General features: G+C 38.8%; 1 protein-coding gene across 11 annotated transcripts in view; it reads right to left on the reverse strand.

The window, feature by feature from the left end:
• Nucleotides 1-27,851, reverse strand: part of DMD (dystrophin) — a 1,937,833-nt gene that overhangs the window by 1,168,512 nt on the left and 741,470 nt on the right. For all 11 annotated transcript variants that reach the window (XM_073357918.2, XM_073357898.2, XM_073357881.2 and 8 more), the window contains exons 22-29: nt 27,553-27,698; nt 26,378-26,590; nt 22,500-22,613; nt 20,167-20,322; nt 14,985-15,155; nt 12,245-12,427; nt 10,916-11,050; nt 9,708-9,857 (exon numbers count right to left, since the gene is read on the reverse strand). In XM_073357918.2, coding sequence (XP_073214019.2) covers nt 9,708-9,857; nt 10,916-11,050; nt 12,245-12,427; nt 14,985-15,155; nt 20,167-20,322; nt 22,500-22,613; nt 26,378-26,590; nt 27,553-27,698 — 1,268 coding nt within the window. The remainder of the gene's footprint in view (nt 1-9,707; nt 9,858-10,915; nt 11,051-12,244; nt 12,428-14,984; nt 15,156-20,166; nt 20,323-22,499; nt 22,614-26,377; nt 26,591-27,552; nt 27,699-27,851) is intronic.

The following is a 27,851-nucleotide window of genomic DNA, read 5'->3' on the forward strand; positions in this document are numbered from 1 at the left end:
TTGTGGTTCTTAAGGTATGTAAATGGGGGGCTGAGCTCTTCTGAAAATCCATCCTAACTGTAGGTGCTGGGCACTTAAATCTGCCCCTAGGCTCTTTTGAAAATCTAGCTCACAGTGGCTACCATTTGAGAGCACCACGTACTTTGCTATACAGTAGGATTTCACACAATCTGTGTGCTCTCTAATGCTGGGAAACTTGTTGCTAGGTTGGGCTGTAACCTTTTGCTTAGGAATAGTGGCCTAGGAACAGCCAGCATACATACAGGGAAGTGTATTGCCAAGCTATGAACTTGAGATCAACAGTGGCCACAAGTGCAAGAAAATTAGCTAACATTTGAAAAATGTCTTTTACATATAGCAAGATAGTGAAGAAATTAAATATGTTCATTGCGTGTGTTAGTTTTTTAAGCTGAACTACACTTTCCTTTAGGTGGAAGAACATCCAGCACAAATGAATGGTTCAGCACCACAGTATATAAATAGGTTTGAGAGCAAAACAAGAGGCTCTAGCCCTACTATCAGATCAGACAATAAAGCTGAGGGCTCCAATATGTAAAGCAACATCTCCAACAGTTTATTGGTAAATGGGAAGTTTCAGGGCAAGCACCAACTGCTTAGATATTTGTGACCTAGAGAAATTTTGACAACTGTCAAGAAAAATAAAAGCAAAAAATTATGCTTTTAGGAAACTGCAGAATGAAAACAGAAACATGTTAATTACTGAATTTTTCTGACAGTCTCAATGGCCATTTTCTAGATTTTTAAAATGCTTTAGCATAAAATTGTTACTTTGTAGTACAGAAATAACTGAGATCAATGTAAAAAGAAAAGGAGGACTTGTGGCACCTTAGAGACTAACCAATTTATTAGAGCATAAGCTTTCGTGAGCTACAGCTCACTTCCTCAGATGCATATCGTGGAAACTGCAGCAGGCTTTATATATACACAGAGAATATGAAACAATACCTATTCCCACCCCACTGTCCTGCTGGTAATAGCTTATCTAAAGTGATTTCCAGCACAAATCCAGGTTTTCTCACCCTCCACCCCCCCACACAAATTCACTCTCCTGCTGGTGATAGCCCATCCAAAGTGACAACTCTTTACACAATGTGCATGACAATCAAGCTGGGCTATTTCCTGCATAAATCCAGGTTCTCACATCCCCCCCACCCCCATACACACACAAACTCACTCTCCTGCTGGTAATAGCTCATCCAAACTGACCACTCTTCAAGTTAAAATCCAAGTTAAACCAGAACATCTGGGGGGGGGGTAGGAAAAAACAAGAGGAAACAGGCTACCTTGCATAATGACTTAGCCACTCCAAGTCTCTATTTAAGCCTAAATTAATAGTATCCAATTTGCAAATGAATTCCAATTCAGCAGTTTCTCGCTGGAGTCTGGATTTGAAGTTTTTTTGTTTTAAGATAGCGACCTTCATGTCTGTGATCGCGTGACCAGAGAGATTGAAGTGTTCTCCGACTGGTTTATGAATGTTATAATTCTTGACATCTGATTTGTGTCCATTTATTCTTTTACGTAGAGACTGTCCAGTTTGACCAATGCTCAAATAAATTGGTTAGTCTCTAAGGTGCCACAAGTACTCCTTTTCTTTTTTCTGAACCTTAACTAAATTTTAACTTAGTTTTTGTCTGGGAATAGATAAGGTTATTTTGGGACTTTCATTATAAACACAATTTTCACATGCTTTCAACATTTTGAAAGTCAACTTTGGGCTGATATTTTCCATGCCCTCATGCCAGAAGTAATTCTATTAGAAACTTTAGCAATATTTCTTACACTATTTTTGAGCTAAGGGGCTACAAAATACAATTGTCTGGAATTAAAAAAAAAAATACCCCTGACCTCTTGGTTCCATGGTGATAGACATGTTTATTCATTCTGTGTTCCAAAACTGACAGATATTGCAAGAAGGGCAAACTGCTGTCCTGGGGATTATTACTGCACAGAATGAGGCTGATATTGCCAGTTCTCCAAAAGTCAGAAGAGGAGCCAAGTTAGCAGTCCGTGAAGAGATAATGAGAGGGTGGGCGGCAGGAAGGATATCCCCACTCACCACAAGAGAAGAACAAAAGATTGATTGAATGAATGAATGGAATGAATAAATATAGCACAGAGTTTGGAAAAATGGGTGGCAGGGAGGGAGATTGGGGAGTGTTAAAAAAGGGAATCTTGATGGGGAAAAGGGGTTGGCCCTCAAGAATAAACTTCCATTCAACACAGCGCAAATCTAAATTCAAACATCTTTTCCCAGCTTTATGGAAGTTTTTCCTCACTTTCTAACAAATGTGTTGGGTGGGCTACAAGACACTTTCAAAGTTACAGGAATGTCATGACAGCTGCTTGCAGCACTTCAAGTTCTCTGGGCACCAGTATTACACATTTCCACATGGCTATATGTGAATCAGTCACTTAAAAAGGCAACAGTGGGTATGCATATTGCTTATTCATCATGCCCAACACAATCAAAGGGAAAACTAAACACACCGTCTTCCTCTGATAACTACAGAAGAGAAGGAATACAAAGATAACAACAGTATCCGCCTCTGAAGAGAAATCTCTCCCACTCAGTAGCAGCACAGTTTCTTCTCACGAACCAGTCATATTGCAATAGGTTGGTTTGTTTGCTCAATTAACAGAGTAAATATTTCACTGATAAGTTTTTGCTCACAATGAGATTATTGTACATTACCTGCACAATTATTCAAATAAAGTAAATAGCGAGACCTGGTTTAGATAGCCAGTTCAAAATACAGTAACCTTGAATAGATTTGTTACTTTGTGCCTGGAATGCATTATTCTGCAAGGACATTGCATGATCCTGGAAGCACAATTTGAGGGTACAGAGAGGAGTGAAAATTCAATTTCCAGGAATCTTCATAGCAAGGAATGCAAAACTGGTTTCTCTAGTCAAACATTTCAAAAAGTGAATTTTGTTCTGGGAGAAAAGGTAAGATAACTATTAGGACAAGTAAACAGTATGACTGAGTAACTTGAGAAAAGTGTTGTTGTAGTCTTGTAGGTCCCAGTATATTGGGGGACGAGGTTGGTGAATGGACACTTAGATTAGCATAAGTAGCTGATAGTCTATCTGTTCAATCTTGTATGTAGCTGTGACGCTCTGAATACCTTTCCCAGATCTGAAGAAGAGCTTTGTGTAGCTTGAAAACTTGTCTCTCTCACCAACAGAAGTTGGTCAAAATAAAGACATTAACTTCACCCACCTTGTCTCTCTAATTTGAGTAAAGTAACTTTTCTATTGGATTACTATGATTTTTTTTTAATCTTCAGATACAGTTTTCACAGTTGATAGTTTGTTAAATGTGAGACCCTCCAGTTTTAATCAGGAAGAGGAAGCTTGATAGTTAAATACAAGAAGACTAAAAGTTGACTGCAACTGTAACACTTTTGAAACAATTTTTCCTCTTCACTTAAAATGAAAGTATTAGTATGACAGTCTCTTTTTTTTCATATCTTTTATCTACAGATTGGTCAAGACCCTCTCTGGAAGTCTGGCATTGCACACTACCTCTTCATAAGTAAATCTCCAAAGCCCTACAATTGGCATGAGAAATTGATTTATTATTCATGGTTTAAGTATCATGAAGACAGAATAGTGTCCCATCCCCTCCAACCGTAAGACAACCTGAAGACACTACTCCCTATATTGATAGAACTTGGAGCAGTCCCACTTTTGTTCTTTCAGTGGTGATACAGCAGCTGGAGAATATATAGCTAGATCCCTAAGGAATAGGCTTGAATTCATACAGAAGTTAAGTAACTCAGAGACGAAAATAAAAAGGGCAGACAGATAGCTGTTCCCATTACGGAACACATATATAAACAGACTGCAAGTCACAAAATATGTTCTTTATTAAAATAAATGGAAAAGAAAACTTCACTATCAAAGAAATGCCTCCTTGGTCTGAACATGTGGGGGAAGGTGGAAAGCTTTGATGGACCAGCAGGGATCCTTGTACAGGTGGGGATGGTGCTATCTCTATGTTCTCTTCTCCTTGGTCCCTCATGATGGGAGAGAACTTTTCTCCCCGGCAACAGAAATTGGTAGAACAGAACTGGCTGCTTGGAAAGGAGCAGAAGGGGCCTAATTAGCTTCCTGGAATAAATAGCCACACCCAGACCAAGCAACCAGAGGTGGTAAAGGGCAGCCATTTGCCTTTTGTGAGGCAGGCGAGGAATTTTTCCTTCACTGCCAAATTGGCCCAGTTAGTGTGGGGTTTTTTTGCTGGAAAGTGGCTTGGTAAGGGATAGTGATCTGATTAGGTGTCTCTCTACATTTGTCGTAACTTTTACTGGGTCCAGTGCAGGGTTTTTGGATGAAAGGTGGGCACATCCTTGATAAACCAGTAGGAGGGGTAGTGTAAGATCAGCAGGAGGAGTTTTACACTATTTGTAGAAGGGGTGGGCTGCAAAGTCTGGTGAAGAAAGGGGGACTGTATCCTAAACCCTCATAGGAGTTAGGGGGGTCTGGGATTTTAGTAATGGTGCTGATTACATTAGGCTAAGGTTGGTCTTCCCCTATGGTTATGCCCAGGGCAGGTCCAGCCTCTTCCTGGGGGAGGGGGTTAATGTGGGCTAGACAGAAAATTGGAGGGGTAGCGCTATACATCTGGTGGGCACACATACTTATTTATTTTTTTAACAATACACACTTAAACATGTGTTTATCTAGGTTATCCTTAAAAGGAGAACAAAATATATACAAACAAAAGCGCAGGACACTGTATGTGAGAGAAAGAGTGAGTGTATGTGTTGGGGGGTGGAGGGCTCTGTGAGAGTGTGTGTGGTTGTGTGTGTGTAGGAGGGAATGTGTGAGGGAGAGAGAGAGAGTGTGTGAGTGTTTTGGGGAGTAAGTGGGGGAGTGTGTGTGCGTGCTGGGGGTGTATGTGGGATGGAGGACAGACAGAGAGAAAGGGTTGGTGGCAGTGTTGAAGGAGACCGTGTGTGCCTGAGTGAGAGTGTCAGCACACTGTCTCTTTAAGCCCGAGCACTCAGGAGTCTGAACGCTTGTTCAGTACAGCGGCCGTCACAGCTCCCAATCCGGGTCCAAAGACACCAGCACAGGCAGGCTCCCTGCCCCCGCTCAGCAGAGTCCCACTCGGGCACATCCATGTCTAGCATCCGGTGAGCTCCCCCAGAGCTATGCCAGTCATGGATCAACTTCCCAAAGAAGGGGAGACTGCCACAGCACCAGGAGCTGGGCAGCTGGAGAGCAGCAGCTGTTCGCCAGATGCCCAGCTCTGGAAGAGGTGGCTACAGGGGTTAAGGCAAATTTGGGGGTGGCTATAGCCCCCCAAGCCTCCCCCAGGGTAACCCTGTTATGCCTACCCATATTGTCGGTGCCAGTTAGCCACTGAGGGGAGTTAAACCCCTAAGGATTAAGTTCAATATAGTTGAGGCCTCTGCCTGAACCTTAGTTTACTGCATAGTCTCTTTATTCCTGCTGTGCTTGAGTATGAATGAATTTCTAAGCATCGGGGGGAGGGGGGGACATAATGAAAATGTATCACTGTTATAACTCATATACAGTTGCCTTCAAGAATTCTTTTCCAATGTATTTTCTTGTGCCATCAGGAAATATGGAACAAGTTGCTGCCTTTTGAGCAGAGAACACAAACATGATCAGGGAAGCCAAGTGCCATGTATCTTATATGATATCCATGCATTTGGCAGCCCTCTAATTCATTCTAACATTTCAGCTGGATTCTTGTCCATCTGCCTTAGCTGAAGGAAGATGACAGATGCAGGCAGTTCCCCTTTTTGGCCAATATAGGCCACAGTTGCACTTTATGAGCAGGCAGACAGGGGTCTCATCTCTCTGTTCCCTCTGCTGGATCCGAGCCCAACATCAGACCCAGCTCACTCACTCTCTCCCTACCCATCCTCCTTGCAGCCAGTTGCACACCAACACACATTCCCCAGTCCCAGCCTTTGCAGCCCAGAAAGTCAAACACCTTCTACCACCCAGCTGCCTTCTGCCCCGGGCAGTCCCAGCACCCATCTATTACCCAGAAGCCTCCTGCCCCAACGTCCACCATCTACTTGCCACCCCAAAATGTCCAAGCTCCACAGCACCTTCTATTCCCCACCTTCCCTCACAGTAAGCCCTTTTCTCTCTCTAGCACCATCTACCCACTAGAAGTTCTCTGCTACGAGGAAACCCCAGCAACCACTCATCTCCCAGTAGCTCCGGCACCACCAATCCCCATTCACCTATTTCCTCAGCAACTCCAAGCAGAGACCTAGGCAGCTACCTTCCAGTTTCTTATTCAGACTCCTCTACTCATCTCCCCCTTGATAAGTTTGGTGAAGATCTATTAACTAGAAATGGCCACTGCTCAGAGCAGATTATTCTGACCACACACATACATCTACTGTTATATACACTCACTATTTTCAAGTATGAACATTTGAAAAAAAAAAAGTACAATAGCTGGAGCAGAACAAAACTTGGCAACTACGCATGATACCTTATTTAATTTTTTTCACACCCAGGGCTTCATTTTCCACTCTTTCAAGTTTTATAGTCAATTCAACCTATACGATATGAATGCAAATATTTAGGGTAAGTGCAATATAACATCTGCAGCTGGCCCCTATCAACTGACTCAAACTCACAGGGCTCAGGCTATGGAGCTGTAAAATTGCAGTGTACATATTCGGGCTGGAGCCCAGACTCCAGACCCAAACGTCTACACTGCAATTTTATAGCCCACAGACCAAGCCCCATATCAGCTGACAGAGGCCAGCTGTGGGTGTTTTATTGCACTGTAGACATATCCTTAAAGTACTTTAATTATACATGTTACAATGTGCTCCAGCTATAATGAAATAAGAACCAACCATTGTTATGGTTATATGCATAAGGGACCTGAGCGAAGTTGGAGAGTTTAACCTTTATGTTTAGAATTCCCCAAATTCTGATTGCTCAGTTTATGAACCATAAAGTTGTATTAACCGTAAGTATCAGCATACAAACAGTATCAAATTCCAATGCCGATTGGAAACTAAAAGAAACACAAATCTAGACCAAACTATATTAGAAAAAACTGCTTCATATCAGTGCTAATATCAATGGATTTAAACAAAATGAAAAGTCTGAGAAAGGAAATGATTACCCATCCTCTACTGATCAGTTATGACAGAGGTCAGAAAACCCTCAAGGAGCAATATTTCCAAAGTTCAGCATAACAGCTTGATTTGAGACTTGAAAGGTGGATTCTGTAGCTCAGCAAATAGGTTTGTTTGGCTGTCCATGATACAATCAGAGCGGATACAGTAGAAGACAAAAATTAGAGAATATATTTATTTATTAGTGAAGAGGTTTTCTCCTGTTTTCTTGTTTGCAAAATAACTTAGTCTATTTCAGATCATTCCATTAAAAACTAGGTGGAGTAAATGAAGTTTCCCTTACTCTCCCACACTTTTATAGCAATGGAGCAAATGCATTACAAATCAGAATTCAAGCTCTCACTTGGAAGTGAGAAAGAATCTAATAAGATATTCGGGGTTCATTCCCCATCCTGCTAAATACTCCTGCATAATCCCAATTAATATCAACAGCGATGGCATGGGGTGTATGTACCTCAGGCTGGCCGGGCAGCCAAGGGATTAATGCAGGAACTTTCAGCCAAGGCTTATTGGCAGCCTTACAGCAGCTGGGAGAATAAAACATCTGAGAAGCATAGGGGCGGGGCCGCTGCCAGAGGAGCAAGCAGACTGGAAATGGAAACATGGGCCAGCAACCAGAGAAGGCATGACCAGATCTAAAGGCTAGAGAAGCCAACAGAAACCAAGGTAGGTAGGAAGGAGCTCAGGGTACACCAGGAGGAGTTGTTGAGGACAGATTCCCCCTGTCTGGTTTAAGGGCCCTGATCTGTAACCAAAAGGAGTGGGGAGCCTGGGTTCCCCTACCAATCCCTCAGGCTTAAAAACTAAAGGGTTTTCCAAATCCTGACAGTACCAAATCCCACAGGAATAAGGGGAAGAGCCCACACACCTCAGCAAGACTAACCCACTTCATAGCCCAGAATTGGACTACCATGCAGACTCAGGCAAAAGGAGCTGACGGACCATCCTGCCAGATCAAGTAAACTCTGTGCAATGCTCTGTCTGACCAAAGGGGGTGCTGTTGCATCAGCACACTGGCTCACAAGTGGTTACATGTGCAAAACCCTCATGTTACAAGTTTCTTGAAGTCATTTGACATGACCTCCCAAATTACTATCAGTCAAGTCTCCTTAGAGTTCAGCTCCCAAATAAAACACAGATGCACACTGTAGACTGGCAAGTTAAAATTAATTTTCCTTTCATGGCAAAGGCAGTTTCCCATGTTTTTCTTTTACTGTCTCTCACACTTAGTACAACACATTCAACTTCTTTTCATTGATTCCCCCCCTCGACACCAACAAAGTTTTGCATTTACTTTAAAGTAAGGTTGATCCACTCAATAAAGAACAATTAAAGATATGTTTTTATAATCCCATGATTTTACCTTCGCAGAGCACCAAAGTAACCAGTGCAATCTAGTCCCCATTATAATAGCCACAGTCCAATTGGATAATAAAGTCAGGCCACCACTTCTATTCCGGAAATATTTCTAGTCTTCATTTACACAACTCTGGTATTTTTCAAAATGAGAATGATAAATAAGCACTCTGGGATGGCATTGGAAAGTGACACAGAGCTGTGACTACCTGTAATTTTTTTTTTTACTAGCTATCCTACATTTCTACTCATGTCAGACAGTGAAAAGAAACCACAGTAGCAGGTGTCACAAGATTTTCACCTTACTTCTTGATTTCAAAAAACCTCTCTCAACCACTTGCTTATTTCACTGCTACCATTACAAACATACCCCACACTTTCATAAATACATTTTCCTTCAAACTAAACTACATGTTCCATGTAGACCTTAGCTCAAAAAATGAAACTTATTTTGTCAATGGAAATAATATTTAAACTATTTCCTGCCAACACCAGAGCAAGATTTTTATTTTATTTTTTCTACCAACAGGATTTTAAAACATACTCTCTCTCTCTCACTCTATAGTTTTGAACAGATTTCTCAGTAAAAAGCATAAAGAATTTAGTAGGTTTTGTAAAAGAATTAGTAATAATTATTCAGTCTCAGTCAAAGTAGATTGAACAACTTCCACATCAAAAAGAATCATTATGAACTGTGTCAGATGCCCAAATTTCACACTGCTCACGTTAAACATATTTGCTTTATTGACGTTTTCCTACAAAGCTATTTATGGACATGAGTTCTCATTTTATGACATGCTCGGCAGAAAATATACTTGTGAAAGAATATTACACTTGACATTTAATTTTGAAACAACAGTTGGCTTCCCAGTGGGAGTTTTGCCTGAGTAAGAAGTGCTGAATAGGGCTCTTGAATATTAAATTCACCACAGATATTTTTCAAGGGAGGACACGAATTTTGAAGTGTAAAGGCTACCCAAGCAATTCCCTTGTTTCTAAGGTAAAGTGCTGCTTGGTAACAATACAAGGAAGCATAGTAATGATATATCTTATTGTTTTCAAATATCCTATGCAATTAGGAAGCTAATTTTATTTTTAGGAAATTAGGTCAACTGCTAGAGTGCCAGTTGTTTAAGGTAAAAGAATGAAATAGTGGGATGATTTATTATACATACCTCCTGTTGCAGCTCTTCCCATTGAGTATTGAATTTCTCCAGTTTCTCAGTGATCAATTCATCCAAGACTCCACCATCAGTTAAAGTCTGTGCCAGCTCCCGAATCTGATTGCGGTTATCTTCTGGATGTCGCATTAAGCTTTCCAAAGACTAAAAAAAAAAAGATCATGATTTGTTCTCCTTTTTCTCAGACCAGCTGAAAAAGTCTGAAGAGCACTCATCTCTCATTCACGTGTAAGAGAGAAACCCTCCATCGTAGACACCATTGAAGCGCAGACATCAGATCAAAGTATCAAACAATTTCATATTTATGCCACAAAGTACTCTTCACTATGCATTACTTAAATCATGCTTTTGCAACTAATGCCTCAAGTCTAGCAAAGTACTTAACCTTAAAGTTGCTTAAATTTAAACATGAATAATGCCGACTTATTCTCTGCATCCAAGTAGGACAATAGCTCATGCCAACATGCCCATACCTCTTGGTGAAAAAATGTCTATTGAAATAGAAAATCAAAATTATATAAATAAAATCATAGCATCCTCCCTGCAGCTGGCCGGATCAGCTGACCCGAGGTTGTGGAGCTTGGCTCCAGGCTGAAAGATTGCTGTGTAGATCCCGTGAGGGTGGAGGGTCCTAAAGCTAGGGCTCCAGCCTGAGCCCATATGATTACACAGCACTTTTTAGCCCCACTGCCCAAACCACGTGAGCTCAAGTTAACTGACCTGGACCAGCCATGGCTATGCGGCAGGGCTTTTATCCTCATGTAGACAAACCAAAACATAATTCATAGCTAGCCCATTGCCTTCATACATAATGAATAAAGACTGAAAGGACCAGACCCTATGGATAAAATACAGACCCCACTAAAATCATTGATGGTTTTGCCATTGACTTCAGTGGGGCCAGGATTTCTAAGAGTTTATGTTTTATCCTCAACAACATACTGAGAAATCAGTATTTTCACATGGGATTATTCTATTCCATTTACATGGAAGTTATCAGCATAAAACATGCACACATATTAAAATCAAATTATGATTTGTTGAATCAAGTAGCACCCTGTGATTTTCAAATAGTCTGTATCTTCCCAAATAGTTATGCAGATTTATGGTTTCTTTCATATGTAATGGAAGGTTTTTCAAAATGTTGTTGGTATAATGCATTATGTGCCTTGATATTTTATATCAGTTAAGCCAGCACTTACATCTAATGCCTCTGAGATCTCTTCTGCACCTCCTTGGATATTTTCAGTTGCCCTGAGTTTCAGCTCCATCTCATTCAACCATTTCTCTTCTGCATCCAAGTAGGATAATAGCTCACGCCAACATGACCATACCTCCTGGTGAAAAAAATGTACATTTAGATAGAAAATCAAAATTATAAAAAAATCGTAGCTGCTTCTTCCTGGCATTAATCCCACCACATAAGGTCTGCCCTCTGAGTCGTCTCCCTCCAAAGTTCTCTGTTGAATCCTATACCCTCTATAATACCACATGCTACATTCTTTCTCCAACCTGAACGAGCAGATCTCAAAATTATTTTTGCACATTTACAGAACCACATTGATATCAATGGGCTCATCACAAGTTTTCCATTTTGTACCTAAATAGTTTCACGCTTCTTTAAAAAACAAACTGATCACGTCATTGTAGATAAAAGCAAAGTCAATCAGACATTTTTCAATCAATACATTCAAAGCACAGTTTGTCCAGAGTTTATTGGCATCTATGAGAGTTTCATGCATGTCTGGAGTGCTTTCAAGTGCCTAGTGCCTTCAACAGAAGGCCAACACAGTAGCAGGTAAGGAGAGTCTAGTGAAAAAAAAGTTGATTTTCATAGAATCCTCACAGTTACTCTGATTTTGAAAATGTCTATATTTTATTTAATCAATATATATTTGTTTCCAATTTTCTTCTAAGCCTTTAAGATGTAAATTTTATTTAAAGATTTATTCTAGAAAAAGTTATATGGGTTAGCAATTTTCTTAAATACCTTACTGAAAACAAATAATAATAATAATAATATGATGTTTCAGAGAAACAACACTTTCATCAGTTTCAACTGAACTATATTTTAGACACAACTTGATTCTAAGCCACATTGAATGCAATTGTTGAGGATTGCCTAGATGCTAGAATTTAAAACGGACTGCTAAAACATAAAATCCCATCTTAATTATGTTATTCTCAGATAAATTTAAAAATCTGCTATTTTAATATCATCTTCAGCTATCTACCTAAACAAAGGCACTGTAAGTAAAACATTCCGAAACTCCATAAACCTGACTATCCTTTCCAAGTTTAAAATCTCTGTGGTAGGTTACTCTCCACTGTGTTTAGCCAGACATTGCCGAATATATAACTGTGCTCCATCAGGATAATTACTGTGATTCTGTGGTTAACGATGTTTACATCAACTTAATACGAGCACAGTTTATTTAGCATGACAGTAGCAATGGGGACAAAGATAAGAGTTTATCATCTGCTAATCCATCTGAGTAGTTATAATATTAAAGACCAACAAAACAGCTGACCTCCAGAGTTTTGCACTTTCCATTTAGCCTGCTGCAGAGCCGCTGGTAGTTTGTAATTAATATGTCAAGTTCCTTTTCTAAGGCCTCATGAGCTGCAGGTGGAGCTCTTGCTATAAAATTATTCACAGAGTCTGTGAGTAGCTTCACCTTCACCTCTTTCTGTGTGGCCTCCTCTTTTGCTCTCTGCAAAACAGAAGTAAATGATGGTCATGACTTTGGTCATGAGTTGTGGAGAAGAAAGCAGAGTTCAAATAACTGCATCAAGATTCTCCATAGGTTGAAAGAAAGAAGAATCAAGGATGTAATTCCCAACCATCCTGATATCATCTTTGATAGTGCAATGAAAATGGATTCATCTTGTTTTCATTTTAGAGGCAACATACAAGTTTATCATGAACAACAAATAAATGTGTTACACAATATAGAACTACTGAATCTTTTGGAGCAGTGAGAAAACAAAATTTCAATAATATACTTGCTGAGAAAATGCTTCAGGCATCAATGCCGCAATACTTCGAATTACAGATTGAAACATATTTTGTGTTACTTCCAAATAAATTCAATTAACCATCTTTAACAGAGCACAGTCAGCTGGGGAGATTTAAAAAAAAAATCAATTTTCTGTCTAGGACTCCAGTGATGTCACAGCTGATTTTCAAATTTAAGCTTCAGCGTGAGCATTCTTTGGATTGTCCCATCCATCCCCAGAATCAGCTGAGGAGGTAGGGAGAGAATCCCTCACGCAATAGCACTGCCTGGAGTAACAGCGAAGCATGGAAGGCTTGAGGTGTGAACATGGCTTGGTTTAGGAGGAAGATGCAGTAAGAAGTGAGCAGCAATCCCAGTGAGAAAGGTCAAAGAAAAGTAAATGTTAGGCAATCACAGAGGACCACAGTTTAATAGGAAATTTTAAAAATAATTAAACCACATTTAACCACCAGGCTGCTCTCATTGTTAGCCTACATAATCACAACAACTAATTACTTTTACCCTCATCTGTGCTCTCTTTCTCTCCTACTGCTTGTTACGCTCATTAGTTATGAGTTGACTTTCATTAGATTGAAGCTCCTTAGTGCAGGTAAGGTCTCTCCTTAGGGGCTTATAAAACACCCAGCAGAACGGGGTCCTGATTGTGACTGGTACTTTTAGACATTACTGTGCCATTGCTAAAAATACTAAGGTAATGTTTATTTACATTGTACCATTAGTGTGCTGGATCCTTTACAGATATGTAAGACAACAGTTCCCTGCCCCAAAATGTCTCCAGATTGAGGTACTGATCCTGCAAAGACTTAAGCATGTGCTTAACAGTAAGCGTGTGATAAGTCTCAGTGGAGTCTTGAAACTACTCACATGTTCAAAGCTAAACACCCGCATAATTCTTTTCAGGACTGGGACCTATGGGCTCAGTTGTACCCTATTGGAGTAGTATAGATCTGCACCACCTCAGTGGGAGGTTCAAGAGGAACTCCTCCTGGAGCGTCTCAGCACAAAAGGAGGAACGTATCTCCTACAACATCCTTTCAGGAGGTTTTGGATGCTTCCCCCAATGCTCTGGGCCCCCTCCATGTGCCAATGGATAGGTCAGGTGGGAGTATACCTTTCCTTCCTACCTGCCTCTCCTTTGAGCCATGTTAGGCTGGGGAATATCTTTTTGCCCAGTAATGTGGAAGTACTGTCAGGGTAAGTACAAGTCTTGTTCATTAGAATTTGTATTCACGATATGATCAAAGTCAGGGAGGGAATGGCAATTATTCAAGTCTGTTTATATCTAGTCAAAAATTGCATGTTTTGTGTGCGCAGACTTCAGTAATGGTATTTTATTCTCTTATAATTGTATGAAGTATTATGCTAGGCCAAAAACTGTGTCTTCATTTCACTGGGAAACTGACCCATTAGGAAATTTTACATAATTTTTCTTACCACACCTGTTTCAATGGATAGTATATCGTTAAAGTGCCATGGACTATTGTAATATAGATATTTCCACACATTAATTATGACCCAATAGGATATGCTGACTTTTAATATTGGGTTACATTTCATTCACGGCAAACCACTGTTGTCCCATTTTGATTTCTTTAGGAATTTACATGGTTTCTTTTCGATCAGCTGGTAAAGAAAAACTCTTCTGCTACAGGGGTACATGCTTCGAAACTTCCATAAAACCCTCTGCATAACAAAGAGATTTTTTTTAAGGCCAGAGAGACCATTATGATTATCTCTTGCATAACCCACACCATAAATTTCTGCATCAAGCCCATGTCTTGCAGTTGATCTAGAGTATACACTAATAAATCATAAATGCACAACACCTGCATTCAATTCCTAATTGATAGTCTCTCTCTATTTAATGTAATAGTTAAACAATCAAACCAATTTCACCTTGATTTATCAAGTAATTATCTAGTGGTTAACTACTGCTAACAACTGATTCTTCAGAAATTATTGCTTAATTAAATTAATGCTCAGACTGCAAAGAATCTGAAATCCAATAAAGCAATGGGAAAAAAACAAACATACCCAAACCCTGTAGCAACAGAGTACTGTGAAGATTTAAATATCTTTCAACAGACTCTAAATTGAAACAAATTACTTTAAGCCACCTATCACTTCAAATTTCAGATTTTCAAACTAGATATAAAAAGCAACTCTTTTAAATGAGCAAACAGATTGTGTGCAGCGATGGCTTCAAAAAAGAGCTTCAGACATAAATTAAACAATTCAGTCTGCCTTTTACCTTCAGTTCCTCAACCGCTTTCTGTAATTCATCTGGTGTTTTATACTCAAAATCCCTCTCCAGGTATTCTTCTTCAGCTTGTGTTATCCATTCATGCATCTCTGACAAATCCTTTCGAAGACTAACAGTCTTATCCAAACCACCTTTTAGTGCTGCCTTCTTAGCATAGGCCTTTAAGAAAGAAGCATGAAATGGTATTTGATATAAGAGTCTACTGCACAAAAATAAAGGTCATCATCATTGTAAAAAGTAAAAACTACAGATGCTAACACTGAATCAAATAAATATTGATTTTTTAAAAAAAAGTTGAAGCCTAGCAAGTATCTATTTTGAGTCACAAGGCACACAAAGTTGCATCTCGTTTAGCAGCAGCCCCATAACAGATAACACACAAAGTTGCATCTTGTTTAGCAGCAGCCCCAGAACAGATAACATTTCAAGTGGCCACATAAGATTTATAAAAGAGTACATGATTGCCCTCTGGCAATTCTCCCTTATCTACAAAGGTGTAGGTCACACTGCATGCATATGTGGTAATCTTAGCTGATTTTCCTCACATTTTTTTAAAAAAATGCCTGCAGTTTGAAATGCTTTTTATACGCACTTCTTGTATGTATTTAATAGCTATCATTGAAGTTACTATGTTAAGAATGCTCATTGGCAATGTATACTTTGATCATCATCAGCATAGTTGATAGAATAGCATGCAAGCCATAAAAAATAAAATAAAAAACCCCAATCATCCACAAGTTTTATCATCAAGAATTTAGAGGCTTTTTCCCCCTGCAGAATTTTAACTGGAATTTCTGTAAGCAAGCAGTACATGAGATATTAAAGAAAGCAGATCTTTAAAACAAGTTCTACATGCATCAATATTGCACAATAAAAACAAACAACTAAAAGCTCCAAGGCAGGTTAGTGAAAGGGACCTCTTTGAGAAAGGACTGTGGAACTGGGCCAAGTAAGTGCTTTCCAAACTTCAAAGAAGCATACTAATACAGCAGTAACTTGTTAACCCAACAGATATAATTAAACTATTCTGCAACAGCAAAGCCACTTACAAAATCCATGCCTCAATTTCTCCCTCTATAAAATGGGGATAAACATACATTTCTGCTTTTGTAAAGATTTTCTGCTGAAAAATCTCTAAACAGAGAGGGCAAAGTATTATTTTGTTAATCTGTCTCAGATATTTATCCATGCAATGGAAAGCTTTAAACTGTTCACTTTAAATAGCTCTTTCTCTAAACCTCTGAATGGAGTTATATTTTGCAAGGGTAAGCACTGAGTTCTTTGAACTGGACTCCTTCTGTAGAGCATGGTGGTAGTACAGTTTGTCAACAGAATGTTTAGTGAAATATACCTCAAGTTTAAATCTGTTGCGTAACATACCTTACTTTCTTGGTTAAATATGGCTAAGAGTAAGTAGAACATGGACATTCAGTTCATCAAGTTGAAGGTTTATTTTTTATGGCAGAGACATCAAATTCACCAGACAATTTTTTTTGTTTCATTCTCAGCATAAAAGGCAAGAAGTGCCCAGTGACAGAGGTGATGGAAAGGCATTGCATGGTTCACTCTCAGCAGCATGGGTAAGTGAAGTATGACAAGTGGTAATACTTGGCCAGAATCTAATTTTAAAACCTAAGGTATTTTGGTTTGTGTTAATTTAAACTACAGTTAAAAGTGTATGTATGGAAATCTGTAGAGTTTTCAGTCCCCATTCAGAATGCATAACACTGAAAAACAATCTTGGGCTGGTTACTAACCATAGTCACATTATTTTTCAAATTCTTTTTTTTTTTAATATATATAAAAGCAATTTGAGAGAGAGAGAGAGATCCATGGACAAGCTTTTGCGTTTCTTGGCGGATCAAAAATATCTCAGGGTGGTGCTCAGGGCACGTTACCAGAGCGTGCGCTCTGTAAAGCTGAACAGTTCTGCCATTAGAAAAGGAGTACTTGTGGCACCTTAGAGACTAACAAATTTATTCGAGCATAAGCTTTCGTGAGCTACAGCTCACTTCATCGGATGCATTCAGTGGAAAACACAGTGGGGAGATTTATATACACAGAGAATATGAAACAATGGATGTTACCATGTATGGTAATCACTGTAACCAGAGTTTCAGAGTAACAGCCGTGTTAGTCTGTATTCGCAAAAAGAAAAGGAGTACTTGTGGCACCTTAGAGACTAACCAATTTATTTGAGCATGAGCTTTCGTGAGTGATCACTTAAGGTGAGCTATTACCAGCAGGAGAGCAGGGAGGAAAAAAACCTTTTGTAGTGATAATCAAGGTGGGCCTTTTCCAGCAGTTGACAAGAACGTCTGAGGAACAGTGGGGGGGGGGGGGGGAGGGGAGAGATAAACATGGGGAAATAGTTTTACTTTGTGTAATGACCCATCCACTCCCAGTCTGTATTCAAGCCTAAGTTAATTGTATCCAGTTTGCAAATGAATTCCAATTCAGCAGTCTCTTGTTGGAGTCTGTTTTTGAAGTTTTTTTGTTGAAGTATTACCACTTTTAGGTCTGTAATCGAGTGACCAGAGAGATTGAAGTGTTCTCTGACTGGTTTTTGATTGTTATAAATCTTGACGTCTGATTTGTGTCCATTTATTCTTTTATGTAGAGGCTGTTCAGTTTGACCAATGTACATGGCAGAGGGGCATTGCTGGCACATATCACATTGGTAGATGTGCAGGTGAACGAGCCTCTGATAGTGTGGCTGATGTTATTAGGCCCTGTGATGGTGTCCCCTGAATAGATATGTGGACACAGTTGGCAACGGGCTTTGTTGCAAGGATAGGTTCCTGGGTTAGTGGTTCTGTTGTGTGGTTGCTGGTGAGTATTTGCTTCAGGTTGGGGGGCTGTCTGTAAGCAAGGACTGGCCTGTCTTCCAAGATCTGTGAGAGTGATGGGTCGTCCTTCAGGATAGGTTGTAGATCTTTGATGATGCGTTGGAGACGTATTAGTTGAGGGCTGAAGGTGATGGCTAGTGGTGTTCTGTTATTTTCTTTGTTGGGCCTGTCCTGTAGCAGGTGACTTCTGGGTACTCTTCTGGCTCTGTCAATCTGTTTCTTCACTTCAGCAGCAGGTGGGTATTGTAGTTGTAAGAATGCTTGATAGAGATCTTGTAGGTGTTTGTTTCTGTCTGAGGGGTTGGAGCAAATGCAGTTGTATCGTAGAGCTTGGCTGTAGACAATGGATCGTGTGGTGTGGTCTGGGTGAAAGCTGGAGGCATGTAGGTAGGAATAGCAGTCAGTAGGTTTCTGGTATAGGGTGGTGTTTTTGTGACCATCACTTATTAGCACCGTAATGTCCAGGAAGTGGACCTCTTGTGTGGATTGGTCCAGGCTGAGATTGATGGTGGGATGGAAATTGTTGAAATCATGGTGGAGTTCCTCAAGGGCTTCTTTTCCATGGATCCAGATGATGAAGATGTCAACAATGTAGCACAAGTAGAGTAGGGGCATTAGGGGACGAGAGCTGAGGAAGCATTGTTCTAAGTCAGCCATAAAAATGTTGGCATACTGTGGGGCCATGCGGGTACCCATAGCAGTGCCGCTGATTTGAAGGTATACATTGTCCCCAAATGTGAAATAGTTATGGGTGAGGACAAAGTCACAAAGTTCAGCCACCAGGTTTGCCGTGACATTATTGGGGATACTTTTCCTGACGGCTTGTAGTCCATCTTTGTGTGGAATGTTGGTGTAGAGGGCTTCTACATCCATAGTGACCAGGATGGTGTTTTCAGGAAGATCACTGATGGATTGTAGTTTCCTCAGGAAGTCAGTGGTGTCCCAAAGATAGCTGGGAGTGCTGGTAGCGTAGGACCTGAAGAGGGAATCTACATCGCCAGACAATCCTGCTGTCAGGGTGCCAATACCTCTATGTATATAAATCTCCCCACTGAATTTTCCACTGAATGCATCCAATGAAGTGAGCTATAGCTCACGAAAGCTTATGCTCAAATAAATTTGTTAGTCTCTAAGGTGCCACAAGTACCCCTTTTCTTTTTGCGAATACAGTCTAACACGGCTGCTACTCTGAAACCAGTTCTGCCACTGTAAGTAAGAAGAAAGCAATGCTCTTGATCTGTCAAGAGATGCTAAAGTGGATTCATTAAATTTCTGTAAGGAAGAATGGATCATCTTTAATATTTTTCTTTAGTTTTCTTTATATAAGACATTCCAAAGTAAAGAAAGCGTGCTTTTTTCAGTTTGCGGGAATGGATCCGGATTGGTCAATCCAAATAGAATGATTTATAATGAACTAAATATAGAGATCCCTTTTTAAAAATTGCCAATGTTAAGATAAACAAAAAAGTACAAAACAATCATTGTATTTCTGTGTTTTAAGAAAGTTTTAGAAAACTTCAAACCCTCTTGAGGTCAACAGTTTTAATATGTAAACATGGGGACTTGTTTGATAGAGCACACAAACAAAAAAAGCTTAAAATAACCCAGATTTAACAGGACTAAAGATAAAACAAGTGAAACATTAGAAGAATACCTATTATACAATACTAAACACTGTAAAGGATTATCTCTACTATGTAATGCCATTAGCAGTCATATTATACAAAGTGGTAACTTTACACTGACCACTGCTAGCTGTTTAATGTGTTTTCTTTATGGGTAAATATCACTGGTTCACCATCAACACTGTAAAAATAAAACACTTATCCTTTCAGGTCAATACTGCATACCACCTGTCCTTTACATTTGTGGGCACTTGTGACACTAATTTAAATGGATGGGTAGTTATAATTCTAAGTTACTGAACTCTGAATACTAGAAGGACTTGATCTTGAGAATTACTAGTCAGTATAATAAAATATCAGAAGAAAAAAAAGAAAGTTTTTAATAAAAACTACCCAGTGCAGAAGTTTAGATGTTGGCAGATGGAAATCTTTTTTTCAAAATAAGTGTATATCATAAAGAGCTAATTTTACATCAGCAATAAGATGTACAGCTAGACTAAATTGCATAGTTTAAGATATTTGCTTTGCACATATTTCTACATGCTAGATAAACTTTGTATAATGGAAGGTTAATGAGCAAAAATGTCTAGATTCTCTCTCACATTGACTGGCTATGCATAGAGGGGGAGGAATTATGTCAATGAGAAATCTGAAAGTTAATTAAAAGAGAACCAGTCACAGCAAGAGAGTCAGTACCTGTTGGCAAATGTGTTCCCACTGAGCATTGAGTTCTTTTAGTTCTGTCTGTATTCTGGAAGCAAATTTGGGCTCTGCCTCATTCTTCATTTTCTTCCCAACCTCATTAATACTGTTCAAACTGGGCTGGATTGTCTGGATATCATTTACTAAGGCCTAAAGGAATAGTAAAAGGTTTATGAAAACAACACATGCAGATACTGTTACAGATATGCCATTTCTATAAAACTGTCCAATAAAGTAAGTGCATAAAATATTCTGCTACTATGTGTGTGTTTGGTCCAGATCCCTGTTGAAATGACCACAATTAATAGAGAATATTATGCAAAATACAGAGTAGAGGGAAGAACAGTCTTAAAATGAGTTTATAGGATTAGCTTTTCTATGCAAGATAAAAAAGAATTAATAACATTTATACAGAATTATAATATGGCATAATGTTTAAGAGGCATGGGGCTCAATTCTTCAGTATTATTCGGTGTTTTTGCATCACTCTGGTGCTATAAATGGTTTGTAAAGCCATCTTCCTTGACTATCACAGGAATTATCCCTCTGTGGGTGGCTGTATGCTACCCATCTTACATCCTCCTGGGGAGGCTTGAGTGATACTCTGGCAATTCCCAGCTGCTGGATCTGCCCATGGGGGTATAGTCATTTGTATGCAAATTAGATCAGCCCTAGGCTGTTGTAATTTGCACAAGAGACCAGCTCAGCCTCTAACCAGCTCTAATTCAGATTTCACTGAAATCAATGGAAGTTTTATATTATCACTTGATAGGATTTGTAGTGGCATACCATAAAATGGCATAAAGTTACTTTTTCCATCCCTATCTGTTTCTTCATGAAGCAGAGCCGAGTCTCAATAGAGAAGTGGGACTAAGGTTTCTTCTCCCAAAACTGTACAAACTAAATTGAACAAAGCATAAAGTACAACAAAAGTAAAGTGAAAGAAAGGATTATGTTTAAAGCAAATAAAAACGGAGTCATGTAGAGGAATCAAATCATACTGATTATTTTCAATCATGGGATCTGGTAGGATAAGTGAGGAATAGACTGCATAGGAAAGAAAGTCAATAGTGACAATAAGGCAAAGGAAATAGGTTTTGAGGGGACCTTTGAAGAAAGAAAACAAGGATGTTTTGTCTTTTTAAGAAGGGCAGTGAGCCAAGTGAAGGGAGCAGTATGAAAACAGGCATGAAGGCAACAGTAGAAAGAAAGAAAGAAAGAAAGAAAGAAAGAAAGAAAGAAAGAAAGAAAGAAAGAAAGAAAGAAAGAAAGAAAGAAAGAAAGAAAGAAAGAAAGAAAGAAAGAAAGAAAGAAAGAAAGAAAGAAAGAAAGAGAAAAGGTTAGAATAGCAAAGGTAGTGAGTTGAGCATGACAGGAGACTCAGAAGAAACTTAAATGCCAGAATGAGCAGACTGAACTTTATGCAGAAAGAGACAAAAAGCCAGAAAAGAGACTCGTGGGGGAGGGGAAGGACGACACACAGTCATAACGGAAGAAGAAAAAGGTAATTTCAGCTGCTAAATATTGGATAGCTTAAAGAAGGGAGACTTGAGAAGGGATCATTATATGAATGAAGGCTTTTGAAGTGGGAGTGAAGAACAGAAATAGAAGAGGAAGGAACAGATTGCAGAAATGTTATAAAGTGAGAAGTGACAAGATTTGGTCTGAGTCTGAATATTTAATCGAAGATCAGTAAGAATGCCATGAAGGACAGCAAAGCTTCTCACATGATGGATATGAAGTGTTTGACTTCCGAAGGAGTTATTTTTATACACTTGCTACAAATTTAGGCCCCTAGACTCCAGTGGAATTACACTGAATTTACAGCAGTCTAAGAGATACAAATCTGGCTCTCAACTTTGTGTCTCCTGCTTCCATGAAATGAGAAACTACCACAAAATGGCAACAAGAAAAAAAAGTAAATGATATCTTGGGGGCAACGTATGCTCTCACTGTATTATGATTATTATTTATTTTATTTATAGTAGCACTCATTCAAGTGCCAGGTACTTTTTCAAATACTTAAGAAGGGAGCTCCAAGGCGCTCACAATGTTTCAAACTTTCTGGTTTTGTCCAGCCTGGACATACCACAAGGATACAGTATTACAGCATCCATGTTACTCCCTTTGTACATTCAACTTCCTCTTTTTTTTCAGTATTTCCTTCAAAGCCAGGACATTCAGTTTCATATACATTGCATAAACAAAATCAATAGCGATTCAGTTTTAAATGTATTTCTAGGTAGGCAAAGTTTGGGTTGATTCTTCTTCTAAACACTCACCCAGCCACCTACACACAAAAAATCCAGTACACAAGGACTACTTACTGTACACTGTTCAAGCTGTTTTTCCAGCGCTTCTGAGTCACCGAGGGCAGGCCACTCTTCCTTCAGAAAAGCATCCACTTCAGCCATCCATTTCTTCAGGGTTTTAGTGTCATTCTGTTAGTTAAAAACAACAATCTATGGTATGCTACAAGCACTGACTGATGATAATAGAATTCGTCATGACACTATCACTAAACTTCAGCACAAAATAATTCTAAAATTAGGAAGAGGTCACAGCACTTTGAACAATGCAAACAAGCAAATACATTGGGGGTGGGGGTTGCCTTTCACCATTTGGCCTGCATTTTGATCATTTTAGTCTTAGCATTTTTTGTTTTCAGGAATAAACAGGTTGGATTTTGTTTCTCTTATTTGTTAATGGTAAGAATACAGAAACCCTTTCCCTCATCCTCTTTTGGAAACAGCAATAAGAAGAATGAGAATACCACCTTCCACTTATATATCACCACTTCTAAAGGTCTCCAACTATTTAAAATTGTCCTTTAATTGCGGTTCACCATCACTTTAAGTTTTCTTAAACACAATAATTGAAAAAAAAGACCATCTTATTTCACTAACTGAGAGGCCACAATGTAGAAAAACTGTCCTTTGAAAAATACAGATGGAGTACTATGTTTACTCCAAGGTTAACTGCAGCGGAGATCGATACAGAGCAGATCTCCACTGCATCTGGAAGCATGCTTCCCAGAATGAGTAGACAGACATGCACTAGCTCTGCTCAAGCTAGGTCACTAAAAAAAGTAGTGTAGCCGGAGTAGTATGGGTGGCAGTTTGGGCAACCCACCTGAGTACAAACTGGCCCAGATCCCCTGGGTAAATACTTAGGCAGCTTTTCCAACCCACCATCTATGCTACCCCGGTAACATTACTATTTTTAGCATGCTAGTTCAAGCAGAGTTAGCATGTGTCTGACTACTTGCAAAGGGAGGCACACTCCTAGCTTCTGTGTAGACACACTCTAAGTGGGTTTCTGAATGTCACACAATGAATCAGTTCCAGAGCTAGGAATAGAGTCTAGGAATCCTGATTCCCAATCCCCTGATCCAACCACTAGGCCATATTTGAACCCTAATTCTAAGACCACATCCTTTAATCAACACTAGCAACTGGGAAAACAGCTGAATATAAAATTCTATCAAAAAACCCCACAAGGGGGCTGGCCTAGCAACCCTATGGCAGCATCACACGGAGAATTCAAGTCCAGCTCTGAGCTCTCAGAATGCAATTATTTTTTTGACTCTCTTCAACAAATACTTGAATCAGTGCTGATGAGCTCTGAAGAGAGCCACATCCAGCCTTCTTTAACCATGGAGAGGTTAAAGTGCTGCAATGCTTAGCCTTTGGGGGTCAGGAAGAAGCTTATGTTATCCCTTTATTAAAGGCTAATGTGTCAGTTAAGGAGGAGCATCATCAAGTTATACAAATGATGAGCTGCTGAATTAACACTCAAATAGTATCACTTTTTTCTTCATAGTATTGCTTTATCAACATCTGTAAAATACACATTCAGAATTATACACAATAATTAATTATTATATTTTTAAGCAGACAGTTCTCATTTAAATAATATTGTGCCCCAAATTTGTTCAAATCACACTCAAATATACATATCGGATAACCCATGAAGAAAATGCTCCAGCTCATTTTTATAGCACCAGGCTACTTTGCAAAATCAATTGAATCAATAAAAATGAATGATATAAAAGCAATGAATACCAAAATTACCAAAAGAGCGAATAAAGTGATTTCTTCTGGACTTTTGTTGTCAGGGAGTAAAAGTAATCCAGAATCATATTTTATTATGAGATTTCAGTATTTTAACATGCATGTATAAACATTTTTCACTAAAGAGAAAAATACCAATTTGAAGATTTCCTTTTGTTAACCAAGGATACAGATATTACTCTTCAAAAACTGTGAAGATCAAATAAATGGATCACATTCTGAAATGAATATGTATTTTATCTGCTATCAGCAGTGATTTGAACATATACCTCTACGATACACTCCATTAGGAAGCAATAGTCAAGAAGCCACCTAAACTAACTAAACACTCAAAGTATACTAGAGGGATATACAAGCAATCAGTTTTATATGAATCATACACTTGTTGCGCAGTGATCCTAGTAATACGGTGAAGGCTAACATAGCAGTAGCCATTATGCGCTCAGAAATAGTGCACATTATATTGTCAAAACTAAGTGTTTTACTGAGAGATGTAATGCTATTTAAGACACCGAGGTCTGTCTTTTTGAAAAAGGCAATGGTATCTTCCTAAACTTCTACACGGAAAGCCAGCGGTTATGAATAAAAAGCCAATTTAAATTTCTTAAGGAAAGGATAGTACCTTAAACTGCGTACTTCCCAATATTTCATTATATTAGCAATGAACACAAACCCAAGTCTTGCTATGACAGCCAACTTTATTATTTTCAGACTCAAAGTGCTTCCAATTAAACCAAATTTAGGATTGTTGGGGTCTTCTGGAGAAGATTAGTTCTTAAATTGCTATGTTGTTGATTACCTATTTATGATGATATTTTTTTTATGGTCAACTCTCCCCTATGGTCAAACAGAATCAGATGAATGAATGCTTTGTTATTTTGCTACTGGGTTTTTCTTTGCAGAAACAGGGATACAAGACCAACCATGACCCTGCTAACAGAACATTTATTCCTGACCAGATGTCTGTACTGGATTAAATAGGAAACAGTGGTCTGAACTCACTCAAAAAAATCCTATTTTGCTATATTCCATAACATAAATGCAACAATCAAATTCTACTTGAAACAAACCAAGGACAGGGACTGAAATATTCATACATTGTAAATGGAGCACTGTATGTAACAACTCACATTGTGCTGGTCAGCCTTGAAAAAGGCTTCAGGGTTACTTTAATTCCCTTGTCTTTTATAAGTATGCAAGTGATCGTTTACATGGAAGGAGGGTAGAATAAAATGTAAAGATACTTCCTGCAGAATATTTTCGGAATTTTGGTGCCTGATTAATCAGAATCAGTTTGAAAATTGTGCTTTAGGATTATATACAAACGGAACAGAAATATATTCAAAATTGAGACATGAATGACATATTATAATATTTGTAGGTCCAGGTTTCCCCTGGTCTTGTTGTTCATTTGGTGAGCACCAACAGTGCATCAGATGACTTGCCAACGAATGTCTACATAAAATCTCTGCCATGAGGAAAACAGTCTAGGGCTCTACTCCTGCAAATTTGTATATAAATAGTTTTACCTATGTGCCTAGTACACTGGGGTCCTGATCCTTGATTAGTGACCTGTAGTAGTTGTTACCACAATAGAAGTAACAGTGATAACAATGACGATGAAAGTAATCCATTGAAATCAAGAAGGTTAGAGTTGCATGGAAAAGTGTTTGAAGGATTACAGCGTTGGGGCGCTGACTTTATTCTCGCTGAAATCAATAGGAGTTTTGTCATTGGTTTTGACACAAGCAAAAACTGGCAAAAGGTAAGAATTCTGGGTGAAATTCTGGACTCATTGAAGTCAATACCAAAGCTTCCATTGATTTCAGTGGGGTGAGGATTTCACTCTTACAATAATCTATCAAATGGATCATCATTGCGTCAGTCAATCAACACCTTAGTACCTGCCAAAGGTTTAGAATTTTTAAATTTCCTTTATTCTGATTCAAATATCCAGTGCAATACAAGAATCTCACACATGGATTGACCTGAGACTCCTCCCTTCTATCTTGTTTTATTTCAAGAATTAACTTTTACAGAAATATATAAAAATGCATGCATATATAAACATTTAATGTCACAGGACACCAGAAGATGGGTGTGTGTGTGTGAGAGAGAGAACCCCTACTAACCTGAAACTGCTGGAGCTTAGTCATCAGTTCCTCAAGTTTTTGGCAACAGTCTACCAGCTGAGCTGATAACTTCTTCCAGCAACTAACGATCCCCTCAATTTCAGATCGATATTTCTGGCTGACCTCTGCAGGGGCTTTCCTGGACATCTCTTCCACAGTTGTGCTGAGATAGTTTAGACCATTTTGTTGCTCCTGTAGAGAGCTTTGCAAAGCCTGTGATATGAAAAATTAACATTATATTCATTCACTTGGAACATACTGAGCTATTTTGAACACTTTTCCCCCCAGAAGTAGTCAAATATTATTGAGCAAATGACTGAAATTATTAGAAGAATTGTTCAAAGAAAAGAATTAGACACTTTACCATGACCTAAGTAAAATTTTAATCTTATTCAGAAAACAGCTGATTAGAAATACATTCAATTCCTAATTTTAACGGTATAAATACTTGCATAATTAAATTCATTGAGACATTGTATACTCCATTAAATAACGTATTATGTCCCCAATGATTACTATACACTTATCTTCAGAATCAAGGATTGATCAGTACATTGATCAATATATTGATCAGCATGGAGAACAGATATTTTCTGCTTTACATTTCTATATTTTCACTGCCAGTTGCATCCAGTAAAATGCTCTTTAGCCATCGGATAATAAAATAATACTAAAAGTCCACATGCAGAGAAGCTTTATGCCCACTGGCAAAGCTCATCCCACATCTGTCTCTGCTTGGAAATTTAACAGGAGTTGCAGATTGGGATGGAGAGAAGTAAATGTTCTGTATTTTTCATAATACTAGTTTCTAATGCATACATGAAAACATTCATTACAATGAGCTGAATGCCTGCTTAAGTGCTGTAAATATCTCTGAGAACATTTTGTTTCTATGGGAAAATGCAAAAGCTATTCCCCTAAGGTGTTCAGTACCTTAAGTATTTGTTTCAACTGGCAAATACCAACCGTGGTGCTTTTTCAATAACATTCAGAATCCTTTTTGAGATCAGTAAGTAGCCCCTCCCCCCAACCATAGCTGTTGGGCTGAATCCTCAGCTGCTGTAAACACTCATACCTCCATTGGCTTCAATGGAGTTATGATGGTTTAAGCCAGCAGAAGTTCCTTCCTCTTGTGTTTTTCAATCAGAAGACTTTTCCACAGTCCATACACTTACCTTTAGCTCCCTGAGTCTCTGCTCCATGATCTCATATTCAGTGACAATAACCTGAGATATGGAGAGTTTGTTTTCTGACTGCTGGATCCACAAAAGGATAGTGTTCATTGTCTCCTTATAGTGTGCAGGAGGCAAACTGTCAAAATCTAAACCAAATGCAGAGAGAAAAAGGAGAAGAAATTTAAAATGTTTCATTCTCTCTTAACTGAACTGTATGTGATTGTCAGGATATTGAGAAGTCCTAGGTAAAATCTTGACCCTCTTGAAGTTGCAGTTTTGCAACTGACTTCAATGGGCCC

The sequence above is a fragment of the Lepidochelys kempii genome, chromosome 1 (genome assembly GCF_965140285.1).
Source record: "Lepidochelys kempii isolate rLepKem1 chromosome 1, rLepKem1.hap1, whole genome shotgun sequence".
Taxonomy (NCBI): domain Eukaryota; kingdom Metazoa; phylum Chordata; order Testudines; family Cheloniidae; genus Lepidochelys; species Lepidochelys kempii.